The sequence below is a fragment of the Mus caroli genome, chromosome 4, assembly GCF_900094665.2.
Source record: "Mus caroli chromosome 4, CAROLI_EIJ_v1.1, whole genome shotgun sequence".
NCBI classification, from domain to species: Eukaryota; Metazoa; Chordata; class Mammalia; order Rodentia; family Muridae; genus Mus; species Mus caroli.
The window spans coordinates 144241148-144255507 of NC_034573.1; the positions used below are offsets into that span (position 1 = coordinate 144241148).

A 14360-nucleotide genomic window follows, 5' to 3' on the forward strand; every position below is an offset into this window, starting at 1 on the left:
TTTTTCACCCACATGGATGTGTGATTGTTCTAAATACAGCAGGCTTGCATTCCGATGGGCTCTGCCCCACTGCGATTTGGGGCCGGTGGCAGGCTCTAGAGTAGCACACTGGTCACGAGCCTTTTGTCATGTGGTTGCGGACGTGCGGAGGACAGCAGGGGCACAGCCAGGAGGGGCTGTGTCAAAGCAGTTCTTCTAGCACTGTGCTATCCAGTACAGGAGGGGCCAGGCCCTGGATGGACCTGGAGGTCTGTGTGGGCCCCTGCCCAGGATGTCTGTGTTTCTGTCCCTGTTGAGCTTAGAATACTCAGGGCCGCATTTATTAACTTTGCCCTTGGACTCTCAGAGCCTGCGAATCCTCTGGTCCTTGGATGCCCCATAAAAACCAAGGAAGTTTAAGGCCCCAGAGAAAGGAGGCTACTCTGAGAGGGGCCCTTCTGTCCCTTCCTCCAGGCATGTGACCTTCCCACCTTGAACTCTTGTGTCGCCCCCTTGTGTATGGCCCCCTTCTTCAGTCGGTCCCTCCAGCCTCCAGCTTTGTCTGAGGCCAGGCTCCCCTTGCTCCTGCTATACTTTTAACTGCCTCACCAGACTTGTTTGTCACAGGTCTGGGCCTCTACTGTATCCCAGGGAGTCCTGAGTGGCCTCTGGGGCACATGGGTGTCCTTGGACACAGCCTTTCTTCCACAGTCTGGGACACAATGTGACTCACATGACCACCTGCAAAATATGCCCGGATGTGACTCTTGGTTTGCACAGCCTGAGCAATATCAGGTCTTGGTCCTGCTTGCTCTGCAACCCCCTGTGGATGCAACATTTCAGAAGGAATTTCACCTCTCACCTGCTCTCCCCACACACCCTAAAACATAGCGACACCTTGACAGGGCCAGGCCCAGCTCTTCCTGCTTTTTTTTGGGTGGGTGGGGGGTGATTGCTCAGGAAAAGAAACCTTGATTTGTATCTGCGGAGTAAAGCCAAGGCTAAGCTGCTCATGGGACTAGGAGTTCCCTCAACAGCACGAGTCCCCTGCAGATGCCACCGGTCACCTAGGCAGCCCTGGTCTGGCCTGCCTGTCCCTCGGAAGCATGTACATATAGCTCTTTTTTTTTCTTTTGTTTTGGTTCCTCAGGAAATGCAGAGACCTCTGACAGCCCCTCTTCCTATGCAGCAGCACTGGCATAGACCCCCTAAGCATGGGAATGCTGGGATGGGGAGGGAGGTTGGAGCGGCAGAGGCCTGCGCAGAGCTCTGCTTGCAGGGTGCTGAATGTAGCCTCTCCTTGTTCTAATCTAAATAAATGGCCCAGGCAGAGACGTCCACTTGAAATTTAGGGGAGCACAGAGCCCCAGGGCTGTGAGGGAGCAGAGTTCGTTCAGCAGCTGGGCTCTGCACTGTGAATAAGCTGACAGGCGGCTAGGGAAATTTACAGCTGTGCCGCATAAAGCAACACGCCATTGTGCTCGCAGAGAGGAGAGGGCACAGGCAGCCCGACAGACAGCTTTGGGAGGACCTTGCTGTGACCATGCTGTGGCCGTTCCAGAGACGTGAGGGATGCACAGGGCAGGAGAGGGTGAAACCAGACCTCTCATCCTGATTTCTGGGCTGAGTAGCATCTTTCTTAAGACATAGGAAGGCTACAGCCAGCCACCACTGCTACATCATTTTAAAAGTGAGAACAGATAAGGAAAGAAGAGAATTAAAAATGTTCTAAGAATAAAAACAAATAAGGAGGAGTCTTGCAGGAGCCACTTGTAGCCCCCGCTGGACACCAAGTCGGCTTTCTTAATATAAGACACGGAACAGGAGCTGGGGAGGAGATGGGAGGTGTGCGTCCACAAAGCAGGAGTCACGGGCCTGATCAGGAGCTCCAGGTTGGTCCTGGAAGGCCGGCATCCAAGTATGACACAGGCTACACCCGGCAGCCAAGAAAGTCTCTGTATCAAAGTTGGAAGGAGGTATACTGGGGGTTCAGTCCTTTTGTTCTCAATTCTTAATTTTTCTATTTAAAAATATTAATTAAAAATGTAAATGTGTAGGGTGTGTGCATGCATGCATATGTGCATGTGCATGTGTGTGCATTCCTGTGTTATGTGTAGAGTGTCGTCCATTATTGCTTCCCCCCCCCCCACTTTGTTTTTCAGGGTCTCTCGTTGGGTCTGGCTAGACTGGCTAGCCAGAAAGTTCCAGGGACCCTCCTGTTTCGGCCCACGTAGCACTGGAACTAAAGGGCCACACAGCCTTGCTCAGCTCTTCTGTGGGTACTGGGATGTGAGTGCAGGTCTCACGTTTGCAAGACAGTCTTCTCCAGCCTCAGTTGGTCAGGTCTTTCTACCTCTGCCATCTAAGTTCTGTAAAACCTGCACGCTGGCGTTTTAGGACGTAAGAGTGTCTTTAGGTATGTTTTCTTCAACTCCAGGAGAAGACGCCAAAGCCAGGATAAGTTGTGGGCAAAGGGCTGTCCCCTGTCTAGAATGTGTAGGAAAAGCAGAGGCCATCCCAGAGGTCAGGACACAGGGACATGCGAGAAACGGAGAAATTTCCAACAGCGTCCTGATAACTCAAGGTAACCCTCTTCATCTGCCTTTTGGAGGGCCCCAGCCTCTGCAGAGTACATATACCGACATGCACACACAGTGACCATGCATATGCGTATTGACACTAAGGTGGGTGTCATACCTAGGTGGGAGTCGAGCATCCTTGCCAAGCCCTGTGCAATGGATTCCTAGGTTGGGCTATACATTCTCCAGTTCCAACTTAAACTCTTTCCAGTTATCAAAAAGAGACTAAGCAAAGTCCCTAGCAGTATCAAGAGGCACGCCGCACGCTTTAAACCCCTTGGCGAAGGCCTGCCTCGAGCCAGATAAAGCCAGGATTTGCAACACAAACTTGCAAAGCAATTATTGTTACCAAAGTCGAAACTCTCAGATTGGAGGGAGCAAAAGAAATCAATGATAATTAAATTCTTCTATAAACACGGCCCCTACCCTCTGGGGGCTCTTAGCGCGACACGCTGTCCAGGAGTCGGCTCTCATTACAGAAAAAACACAGGGCTCGTTTCTGGGCGAGGACCAGACCAAATAAATCTTTCTGTTGCTTGCCTTTGTTAAGTTGTAAGTCACTATTTTCAGAGAGCAGACAAGGGGGGCTGCATGTCAGGGACGGCTGGGGAGCATGGGACACAGAACTAGAAAGAGCGGTCATTTACCGGCACAGATGTGGGCCCGTGGCCACCAGGGATGCTCTGTGTACCCCAGCGGGGCTTGGGGATCACACCACGTACACACCCACATGGGATCCCTGCCACAGGGAGGGGCACAAGAGGAGTCCTCAGGGCTCTATCATCACGTGGCTACTTCCTGGTGGCACAAGCTATGTGTGGGCACGGTACAGGAGTCTAATGTCATCGGTCTAAAAGCAAGCCAGACTCTTTCTTTCCCAAAGCCCTAGCCAGCCAGACACACCCCAGAATGTGTTGCTAAACTGGTCCTGGCAGAGAAGTGGCCATTTCCCTGTTTGTCTCAGGGTGACAATTGCCCAAGTTCGGTTTTAAAAGGCCTACTCCCTGACGGGGAGAGCATGACAAGAAAAGGCGTCCTCCTCAGACCTTCTTGAGCAAAAACAAAGGCTCAAGGACAAAGAGGACAGGGACCCGGGTCAGAAGAGTAGGCAGAAGTGGCCTTCGGTTCCAACCCTTGAAGAATCTCAGGCCATGTTTAAGCTATAGCCCCTCGTTTTTGACACAGGGATCCCCTGGGAGGTTGTCCATGTCCCAAGATACTTTGGTAACACATGCGTAGTCTCCCCACTCAGGGCTCCCCTAGGGAATCAAGGATACCCCATATTTGTTAAGAGCTCACACGTGGGGAGGGGGTGGCTAATGGTTCTGTGGATAGTGATGTAGGAATATCATAGATATGGGCCATGACAGAGATAGGACTAGGTGGGGGCTGGCTAGCTAAGGTTCTCCCAGAGACCTGTGGAGACTCTAGCTTCAAGTCACACCCCTCCCTGATTTTGAATGCCTGCCCTGGTTGACACTTTGGATACAGGAGACAGGCTCTCTCACATCCTCTTTTGGGAGTATGGAAGGAGATCCATCAATTTCCTGGATAGTCCCTGCCTTCTCCTTACATTAGAGATGGAGGGTGGTGGGCCAGGAGATGGAGGTGGAAAGTGTCAGAGCCAGGCCTCTGTCCACTGTCCTTCTGGTGGCCCCAGCCCTGTGGGTGGATCTGAATATAGGCATTTCCTTGAAAGAATGGGACTACAGGCGCACACAAACTAGTAGGGGGAATCCCTCAGATACCAACACGACGTTGTTCCTACCTGTATGGCTGTTCCCCCGTGTGTGTCCTCAGATGTCTTGTGAGATTTGCAGACCTGGGGAAGATCTTGCCACAGTACCTGAGGCAGAGGGAAGAGAGGAAGGAGAGGTTTTAGGGTAGTCCACACGGTCCCTTTCCAGATTTCTGTTCATCCTGAGCTCAGCTCAGAGGCTTCCTACTGGGGTCTCGCCAGCATCCTTAGCATCGCTACTCTGCCCTGAGCCCAGACATCTCACAAAGCACAGAGTGTTGGGACCAGCGTCATGCCCTCAGTCCTGGGAGCCACAGTGGCTAGGATCAGCTAGGGAGCCCGGGAGCATGTACTCCCAAAACCGCAAGCAATGGCTGCAGCACCAGGCTCACCATCCTTCCTAATACTGTGCCCAGGCTGCGCAGCTGTTCTCTGGCCTCTGAACTTAACTAAGCTGCACGCTGGGCCTAGATAACACAGCATAGAGGACAGTTCTAGAAGCCTACCCAGATCACGCATGCGCAAACGCGGCGCCTGTCCGCTCAACCTGCGCTTCACCGGGACTGCAACTCTGGTGTGCGGCCCCTTCCCACCAGCCCCCAAGGGACCCTCGGTGCTTCACCTGCACGTGTATCTCTCCTTCCCCTTCCTGAGGATGGGATCCGAGAGCGTTGGGGGTGGGGAGCGGAAGTTGAAGGGGTGGTGAGGCAGGGGCTGCAGGGAGCTGCCTGAGTCGGCCTTCATGGCTGCAAAGCTTTCCAGCTTCTCCGTCATGGTTTCTATGGCTGACATCTGCGGGCACGGAGAGGGAGAGATCGATGACTCAGCATAACTGCCGTCTGTCTTCAGAGAGTGTGCACCCGGGGTCCCGGTGTCTAATTATTATCAATAACCCCTGGATGGCCATTGGAATTAGAGCCACAGCTTACTCTGCTCTTGTCCTTCTTAGGATTGGGACTATAATCCAGGGTCATCTGGAGTGGTCTTTTGAGTATGGTAGGCAGAATTTGGTTAAAACCCCAGGCTATGCAGGCTCCATTGAGACTTAAGGCTTTGGTGACTGGGACCTTGAAGCTGTGCCAAGGGAACCATGGGAGGCTCTCTTCATACCTCTGCTAAATGTCTATCCCGGAAGGCAGGTTTTGTCTGGCAGACCACAGAGATGGGGGCAGGTGAGAGAAGCAAAAGAAGACGGGGTGGGGCAGGTACCACTGAAGACAGAGGGAAAAGGTTCAGCCTCTCAGAGTGCCGTGAGTGTTGGGAGAAACTGGGCCTAGATGAAGACCCCACTGCACACACCGGCGGGACATGGATGAATGAGGAGACAAGGTATCACCTCCCGATCCAGGCTCCCGTCCATGGCCAGCTGCCTCCTGGGAGTGTTTATTGCTTAGTGCTAGCGCCAGACACAAGGCACTTGTTCACTGATGTCAGAATCTGGGACCCAGCTGCCCATGGTTGAACAAAGGCTGCATGTCACATGACTGTAATCCTTCTGCATGACTCCAGCCACGAAGCCCTTCGGCACCTTGTTGGGATGCCCAACGCATCATTGTGGACTGTTTGCTGGGCACTGACAACAGGGAAGGGAGGGCTTTGTACTGCCGCTACTTGGAAGCCTCATAACACAGTGGCAGAGACATTTGGTGTCTGGGGAAACAGCAGTACAGCCGTAACAGAAGCCCACAGAAAGCAGTTAATGGGTGGAGACTTTGCCCAGCTACCGTGGTGCGGCCTCCCCATGGCCACTGGACAGCTCTGTGCAGGCAACAGAGATACAGGCTTTGCCTTGTTAATAGAGGACTGACACATGACCCTCATCAGAACATACCACATACACTTTCTGTGTCCGTGCTCACTGGAGATGGAACTGCCTGGCTCTCTAGGCTGCTACCTGGCCTCTCTAGTGCCTTTTCCAACACCTGAAAGGTGGGTTCTCAGGGTGACACTGAGGCTCTTGGCCATAAGTCTTAATGATAGCTTATGGATATAGCACTAATGCCTGTTTTGTGGAAACCCTCTTTGCATGGTTACCAGGCTCTTCTATCTGAGTGACACAGGCAGCCAAGCTAGCCTCAGACCATTTAATTGGTGACCATAAGTCACCACCTTTTTGCCTCTTCATCCTGGTCTGGGACACAAGGGCAGGCAGAGGAGGTAGGCCCATGGGAGCAGTGGGCAGGAGGGACAATGGGCAGCTGGCCCCCCACAGGCCTCTCTTCCTCAGGCCGGGTGGGGTGGGTCCTGCCTGCCTGGCCTGCTCTGCCCCATCAGACATTCCCGTGAGCTCCTAGTACAAACACAAACACCGGATACGCCTGGCTGCCTGGTCGGCTTTTTCCAGCCGGCCCTGGGAAAATTGGGGGAAGCTATTAACCAAACTCCGAGGCCCCGCGGAACAATGGGAGGCTCTAAGTTTAGCTGTGAACTCAGCCAGGGTGCAGGTTTCACAGACTGGGGCTTACCCAAGGCGGGAAGCTCAGAGAAGAACAATGCCCCATGCAGGTTTTTTGGCCTGAAGATTCCCTGTTGGTGAGGGAGGCTTAAGGGCTGTGACCTGCAGCTCTCAGGAGGGGGGCCAGACCTTATGCAGTGAGGACAGGGGTCTGGGATACTTGAAGGACTTTGCCTTGGGCTGTGGGTTCCCCAGGAGGCATGTGGCCTGGGGACACAGGCCGGGACATTAGCAGGATAGAGGGCACTATACCTGACTTGTAGATTGCTTGCCTTCCCTTCCTGTCCCTAGGACGGTTCCTTCCTGCTCAGTCCCCCCCACCCCCCACCCCTTCTCACGAAGACCTGCTCTGGTCCTTTCACTGAAGAACGCTAAGGTATGGCCTACTGCAGGATTACTAGCCCCAGCATCTGTTTCCTTGTGTCCAAAACTCTGCTCCTCTTGGCACCTGTATCAGTAATACATCCCTTCTTAGGGCCTGGGGTCCTTGCAACTGTGGGGCTCCTTTGGGAGGAGGCCTTTAGACAGACCCAAGTGCTCCTTTATGAGAACAACCCTTCCCTATGTGTTCCAGGTCCAAAATGACCTGTGGGATCTCAGAAAGTCCCCTCTGCCTCTTGGGAACCAGAAACTTAAGTCCCAGAGCCTGTTCACACAGCGTCTCTAAGTACTCCCATCTCAGAGGCCCATAGTGGTTGTTACCTGGGGGTGGAACAGAAGTGGGGATGGCCGCAGGTACTTCTCTTTCAGGACTCCCACAGGGTCCGCCACCTTCCGCTTTTCTACCCTGCTGGACGGCAACACAGAGGGTTACATACCCCACCGAGCCACTTGCTCCTCAGTACCACACCTGTGCTGGATTGACCATCAGACCAATTATATATGGAGGTGGCCACGCAGTTATCCAGCTAACTCCTACCTGAACTTCAATGGGCCTCCAGGCCAGTGGGGCAAGCCCCAGCTGCTCACTTACCCAGACTCCTCAGTTCCTCAACTGCATCTTTATCTAATCAGTGATTTTTCCACACACCCCATCTCCCCTCAAACAGTTACCACCTCCTGTGTTTGTTGGAACGTTTTTATGCTGGAGTCTAGAATGTTCTTTGAAGGCTCTGTGTGCACCAGCATCCTGCTTGCTGGCTTGCACACCTGTATGGTAGGTGCTTCCCTCAAGGTCTCCAGCATACCCACAAGTTACTCTGCATCACCCCAGGGCTTATTGCCTGTACCCCAAATACCCTGCCAGAAACTGGCAGGGTACACTTTGCCTATTTTGCTGACAGATGTGGGTGACAGATTTCTGTTCTGGGGAAGTTACCAGAGACTCCCTACAGCAGCCAGTCAGGTTGTACCTGAAAACCTTCAATGGCTGCTAGAGACTGCAATGCTAGAGTCTTCCTCAAGTGTTGGCGACAACTTGCTAAACAAATCTTTGTGGTCAGTGCAGGTGGTAGCCGGGTCCTTTCTTTCACCCCCATGGTTGGTAGAAGTCCATGAGGTGTTTTGTTCAAACCTGCTGACCCTCTTGCTCCCAAGGATGCCCGAACAGAACAAGTTGTTCCTATCCTCTTGCTGCTGAGGACACAGGAACAGAATAAGCCGTTCCTAGGTTGCTCACCTGTACCCCACCTGGGCCCCAGCTTTGAATCATTTTGCTTCCTTCTATCAGTTGAAGCCTTTGCCTCCCTGCCTTCTGAGGGACAGCAGCAGACATGGCAATGTGACTGCCAGAGGGTCACAGCAGCCCTGGGTTCCCAGGGGAGACCCAAGTCCTGATGCAGGGACAGTGAGAATATCAGGCAAAGAACTGGGGTGACTATGGGATAGAAATGAACACTGAGACACTTGGCTATTGGCAACAGTTGCCAGCCTGGGGCTGCACTCCGGTAACCAGGGCCAGCCCATTGCAGGGAGGGGTCTCTCATGGCAGGAGTTCAGCCTTTGAATTATCTAGGGATGCCGGCAGTGGCAGAGAAAGGGACCCAAGTGGCAGGAGGAGGGCCCCAGTGACCCAGTGACGGTAGCAGATGCAGGCTGAGCTATGAGTCTGTCTGAACCCAGTATGTGGCAGCTCAGGGCCCTCCTTAAGGTCAGGCTGCACCTGCCATCACCTCAGGGGACCCTGGAAACATTTACTGGACCCATTTTGCAGAGGACTGTCTGCAGAGGCGTGTCCAGCCAACTCTCCAGTGCCCACAGACCTTAGGTCCTAAGGACAGCCATTCAGCCTAGCCTCTCAACATTATGAGTAGAGACCACATAAAGGGGGCTCTGGGGTCCTGTGATCAGTTGCCATGACTCTCTTTTCCCGGACTGACCATATTTCCTTGCAGCTTACAGGAAAATGTAGGAGGGTCTAACGAATTTGGTAGAAGGGATGGGCAGTGGGTAGAAGGAAAGGCTGAGAGGAGGCTTAGGCAAAGTTCCCTCGGTCATGGGATCTAACCAGAAGACTATTTGTCTCTAACTACCTATGTCCTGTACAAACCCAAGGGGCAGCAGGTACCTCTTGCTTCCTGTCTCAGTGAAATACCAGCCTCCCTCCTCTCTTTCCCTCTCTGGAGCCTTGACACTTCCTTATGTAAACTGTTGGGGGCACAGTTTTAAAGAAACACCTTGATGGGTATCTTTCTTGTTTCCTGGGATTACAAAGCCAGAATCCTATAGAAACCAGAAGCTTGGTCTGGGTGGGGAATGTACAGCCTGGGGCCAGAGTGGGTACCTGTGGAGAGGTAGCCATGTCCCCTGGGTGGGTATCTGAGGGAAGGTGGCTGTGTCCCCTGGGTGTGTACCTGTGATCAGAGGTGGCTGTGTCCTGTGGGTGGCACTGTGGAGTTTGCCTTACTTGGGATTTCCTCACAATTTTATCTCCTCCTCACCTGCTTACCTTTTTAAGAACTGTGAGCCCATCATCCCCTCGGCCCCATCCTCACACCATGGCCAGCTCCAAGGAGACAGCAGGCACCCAGGCCTGTTCCCTGAACATCTCTCCACACATGCTCACACAGGTGCACTTTGTGCTTGACAAGTACACAACCCTCTGCTAGACCACCCGCTTCGTACTCCCGGGGACTCCCTCACATGGCAAAGCAGGTGACATATACTTGCAGGAGTGCTGTCCAGACATGGAACCCATCCCTGCATTCTAAGCCCACTTGCCTCTTTGGAAGGCTCAATACCTTTCCATACATCAGGGAGCAGACTCAGACTTGCCCTTCATTGGAACCAGTATCAGAGAGGCAAGAATTCCACCCTACCAGGACCAGCAACTCCTTTGATTTGCTCTGGGCTACCAGACCTCCCTCCCACCCCCACCCAGTGTGGCTCCAGGATCGGGTGAGGCCACAGGGCAGTCTCCGGGAAGGCAGAGCTGCAGGGAGATTGACAAGGGCTCAAGGCAGAGTCGAGTGCCCTGGCTTTGGTGGGAGGCAGAGACCTGCTCCAGAAAAGATGGGGGAGGTGCTCTGGATGGGGTCTAACGGAGAACCTCAAGATAGGTTAGAAGATGCCTGAGTTGTAATCAGTGCAAGGGAACCACACACGTCCTAAAGGTGGCCTTCCTAGCGGGGGCTCCACCTGAAGGAGCATGGGATCCCCATAGGCCAAGGCGTCTCCCTGATGCCAGCAAATGCACACAGAAGAGCCTTGAGTTAGGAGATTGAGAAAGCAAGATAAGCAGTGTCCCTGCCTAGCTCCATAGATATCACCTGGTGCTCCGTGGAGAGCAAGGGAGGGCCATGTTAATACCTGTAGATGGGATCCATGAAGAACGGTGAAGGCTTAGCGTAATGCAGGGAGGGCTGCTGGGGCAGCTGTGCTGGGCACACCTTAGGCAGCCCCTCACTGACCCCCGGCTTCCGTTCACCGTAGACATGGTTCTTCCGAGGTTCACGGCTGCCTCCGTTCTGGCTTGCCCTGGCCCTGCTGCCGATGCTCAGGTCCAGCGGCTGTTCCTCGCCAGATGAGGGGACAAGGGGGACCTTGGGTGCGAGCAGGGCGGGTTTGGCCTCTTTTGGTTTGGTGGTGAGATCGAAGGGGCACTCCGCACTGGGGCCGCCCACCTTGAGGGCATCCCGGGGTGACTTTGGCTCAGCCTTGACCAGCAAGTTGTGGGCGAGGGCTCGGTCCGTAAAGGGGTAGAGGGAGTGGGGAAAGTTAGGCAGGAATTGGAAGGGGAACACAGAGTGGTAGGGTAGTGAGCCCAGCTTCTTCTCCTGCATGCTCATGAAGCCAGGACCGAAGTATTTCTCTGCGATGGATGCGATGGCCTTGATGGAGTCGCCAGCAGCTCCTGAGGCCGTCAGCAGCTGTTCCTCAGGTGGTGGAAAGAAGGAATGCTGTGAGTAGAAGGCCGGTACCTCGGCCACACTGTTCATGGCCCCAGGGGGCACCGATGCACCCCCAAACTCAGGTTTGCTCTCCGCTGGCTTCCCCTTGTCCTTGCCTTTGTCTCTGTCACTGTCCAGGTCGCTGTCCAGGTCTGACCCCGTGCCCGTGGTAGTGTCCAAGTCTGTCCCGGTCGTGGTGTTGATATCCTCAAAGTCACTGCCATCCGACATGTCAGGGCTCCTGTTTTTGACCTTCTCCGCATACGCGTCTTCCAAGCGGCCATCAAATTTCTCCTCTGGCCCGGTGGCCGCTGTGGCACCCTGGCTGCTATTGCTGACCGCGGAGACGAGGGGCAGGGCTGGGTTTCCCAGCGGGCTGGGTAGTTTGGCGTCCTGCGCGTGGTTCAGGGGGCTCTTGAGCAGCGGCGTGGGAGGTAGCAGAGGTGGTCGTGGGTACAGGGATGGAGGAAAGATGCCCGGGAAGCCCGGAGTGAGTGCGGGGAAGGCTGGAGGGGCAGCCGAGAAGGGCAGGCTCCCAGGATGAGGTCTGGAGGGGAAGTACTCGCTGAAGCCTAGGCCCCCGTGGTTGAGGGTCGGGGAGGGTTTTGTCTTATCCATCATGGGGCTGGGGGTCAAGGGCAGGCCTGGGGTGAAGATGCTGCCAGGCGTGTAATGGTTCTTGCCCTCGCAGAATCTCCGATGCTTGTTGAGGGAGGAGGTAGTGCTGAACATCTGCCCACAGTCCTTGCACTTGATCTGCGTCCTGCAGTCAGCGTGCATCCGCTTGTGCCGGCACAGGTTGGAGAACTGCGTGTAGGACTTGTGGCAGACCTCACCTACAGCACCCACAGGAGGCAAACACAGAGTGAGATCACCAGGAACCCCGCAGACAGAGGAAGGTAGGGGTGGTGCCCAGGTATTCCATCCCGAGGCTGTCCCCCAGGGACCAGATGGGACTGGCAATAACCATGCCTTTCCCTGTGGTCTTGACCATGTGAACCATGGCGCCTCAGCCTTCTGTGGTGGGAAGCTCGACATCCTTATTGGTTGCTGATTCTCATTCTCGAATATGGCTAACAGATACACCAAGCTTGGGGAGGCTGCCTGTCATGGTTTGAATATGCTTGGCTCAGGGAGTGGCACTACTAGGAGGTGTGGCCTTGTTGGAGTAGGGTGTGTCACTGTGGGTGTGGGCTTTAGGACCCTCATCCTAGCTTCCTGGAAGCCAGTCTTCTCCCAATGACCTTCAAATGAAGATGTAGAACTCTCAGTTCTGCCTGCACCATGCCTGCCTGGATGCTGCCATACTCCCACCTTGATGATAATGGACTGAACCCCTGAACCTGTGAGCCAAAACCAATTACATGTTGTGCTTGATAAGAGTTGACTTGGTCACGGTGTCTGTTCAGAGCAGTAAGACCCTGACAGAGACTGTCTGTGTGGTCCAGGCTGGGTGAGGGCAGAGCGAGGGTCCACAGCACCAGTCTCACTGGTGGCTAGGAGAGAACTAGCTCAGAACGTCTACATGACTTGCCTCAAAGTAGTGACCTCAGTGATAGCTATTTCTACAAGGTGAGCAGTCCTGCTTCCTTGACTAAAGTGTCCTTGCTTTCTGCCTTTCTGTCCTAAATGCCACCAGGATGTCCCAGCAGTCCTCGGGGACCCTAGAGTTAGGGCCTGGGCTGGGAAGGAGGGCTCCTGGTTGTGATTGACCAGTTTGGGGGCTGGCTAACAATAGGTGAGACTCGTCTATGTCCTTCAGGGAAGGGTCTAGGTATCTATGCTCTCAAACATGGAAGCCCTACTAGCTAAGAGCTTCCATCCTGGGGCGTCCAGCAGGGTCTGCTCTGGCTGACAGACACCAGGTGATCTTACAGGGCAGGGGAACACCAGCTAGATCTCACCCTAGCCCAGAGGCTCAGAAGACTCCACAGTCATCTTCCTGAAGCCTGGGAACTGAAGGCCAGCAAAGCCCTTACCCGTCCTTTTTCCTTCTCCACCCAAAGAAAAGGAGGTATATGTGTTTATGTTGCACATTCTTTCATACACTTACACTCTGTCTACTCATCTCTCTTCCCACTGACACACTCACACTTACACACACACACACACACACTGTCTATCCTTATCTCTCCCCTGCCCCCTCTCTCTCTCACACACACATATACACATACATACATAGATACACACACACACACACACACACACACACACACACACACTCTGTCTATCCTCATCTCTCTTCCCACTGACACACTCACGCATACATATACACCCCCCACATATACACACATACACACAAACACTCTGTCTATCCTCATCTCTCCCCTACCCCCCCACATATACACCCTCCCCACAATACACACACACACACATACACACACCCTCTGTGACTCCACACAGGACAGCTTGCTTTCTGTAGCATGGTAGAAACAGTGATCTTAGCCTGTCTCTTGCTCTCCTGCCCTCTGCAAACCCCCATCCGTGGCTTCAGCCGGGCTGTCTTTTTTTCTGAGGTTATCATACACTTTAATCACAATATCTATTTATACTAGCTGCCCTGCCCTCCTGGTCATCATGGCAGGACATTTTCTGGCTGAAAGGAGACAAATTTCGCTTCATTTAATCAAATCTTCCCTTTTGGGGATACTGTTCTGGGAGAGGCACCACATTTAGGTGGGCTATAAATAACCTTCCCCTACTCCTGGTTGTCCACAGGGAACCACAAGGCAGATCCCAAGCTCAGGTTACTTAGACAGAACAGACAAGCAACACCCCTGAGACCTCTGTTATATTCCTAGACATCTCCTGCTACCGTCACTGAAAGCAAGCCTCCCATTCAAGGGCCTTCTGGGACAGAGGGACCCTTGGTTCCCACCTATTACTCAAACTGAGGATGAGGGGTCTGTGGTATGTGGGTTGCAGAGACACCTGGGCGGGTCCCAGGAAGAGTAGGTCCTAGCTAGACATTAAGAATGACTGCCAGACAGCTCAGAGCCATCCAAAGAAGGTGGCTGTTTCAGGAATGGGGAGAAAGTCCTGGCTGCCGCATTATGCTGGGTTTGAGGAGCAGAGAGCCCAGTGAACCTACCAGAACAGGAAGGGGCCCTGGTCAGGAGCTCACTTTACCTCTGGGATATGTGTGTAGGTATGCACAAGCATAGGCATGTATGCATGCTTACACATGTGCGCACACCAACACACACTTGTGTGTATTTGGGGGCAGGTAATAGTGTCAACTCACTAGCTCATACCACACACTCTCACACACGGGTACGTAT

General features: G+C 53.7%; 1 protein-coding gene across 7 annotated transcripts in view; it reads right to left on the reverse strand.

The window, feature by feature from the left end:
- Prdm16 (PR/SET domain 16) overlaps nucleotides 1–14360 on the reverse strand; it is a 319454-nt gene that overhangs the window by 12752 nt on the left and 292342 nt on the right. For 4 of the 7 annotated variants that reach the window (XM_029476237.1, XM_021159806.2, XM_029476235.1 and 1 more), the window contains exons 9-12: nucleotides 10499–11915; nucleotides 7454–7541; nucleotides 4919–5088; nucleotides 4327–4404 (exon numbers count right to left, since the gene is read on the reverse strand). In XM_029476237.1, the coding sequence (XP_029332097.1) occupies nucleotides 4327–4404; nucleotides 4919–5088; nucleotides 7454–7541; nucleotides 10499–11915 (1753 nt within the window). The remainder of the gene's footprint in view (nucleotides 1–4326; nucleotides 4405–4918; nucleotides 5089–7453; nucleotides 7542–10498; nucleotides 11916–14360) is intronic. The other 3 variants (XM_029476240.1, XM_029476238.1, XM_029476236.1) reach the window with 1 other exon arrangement.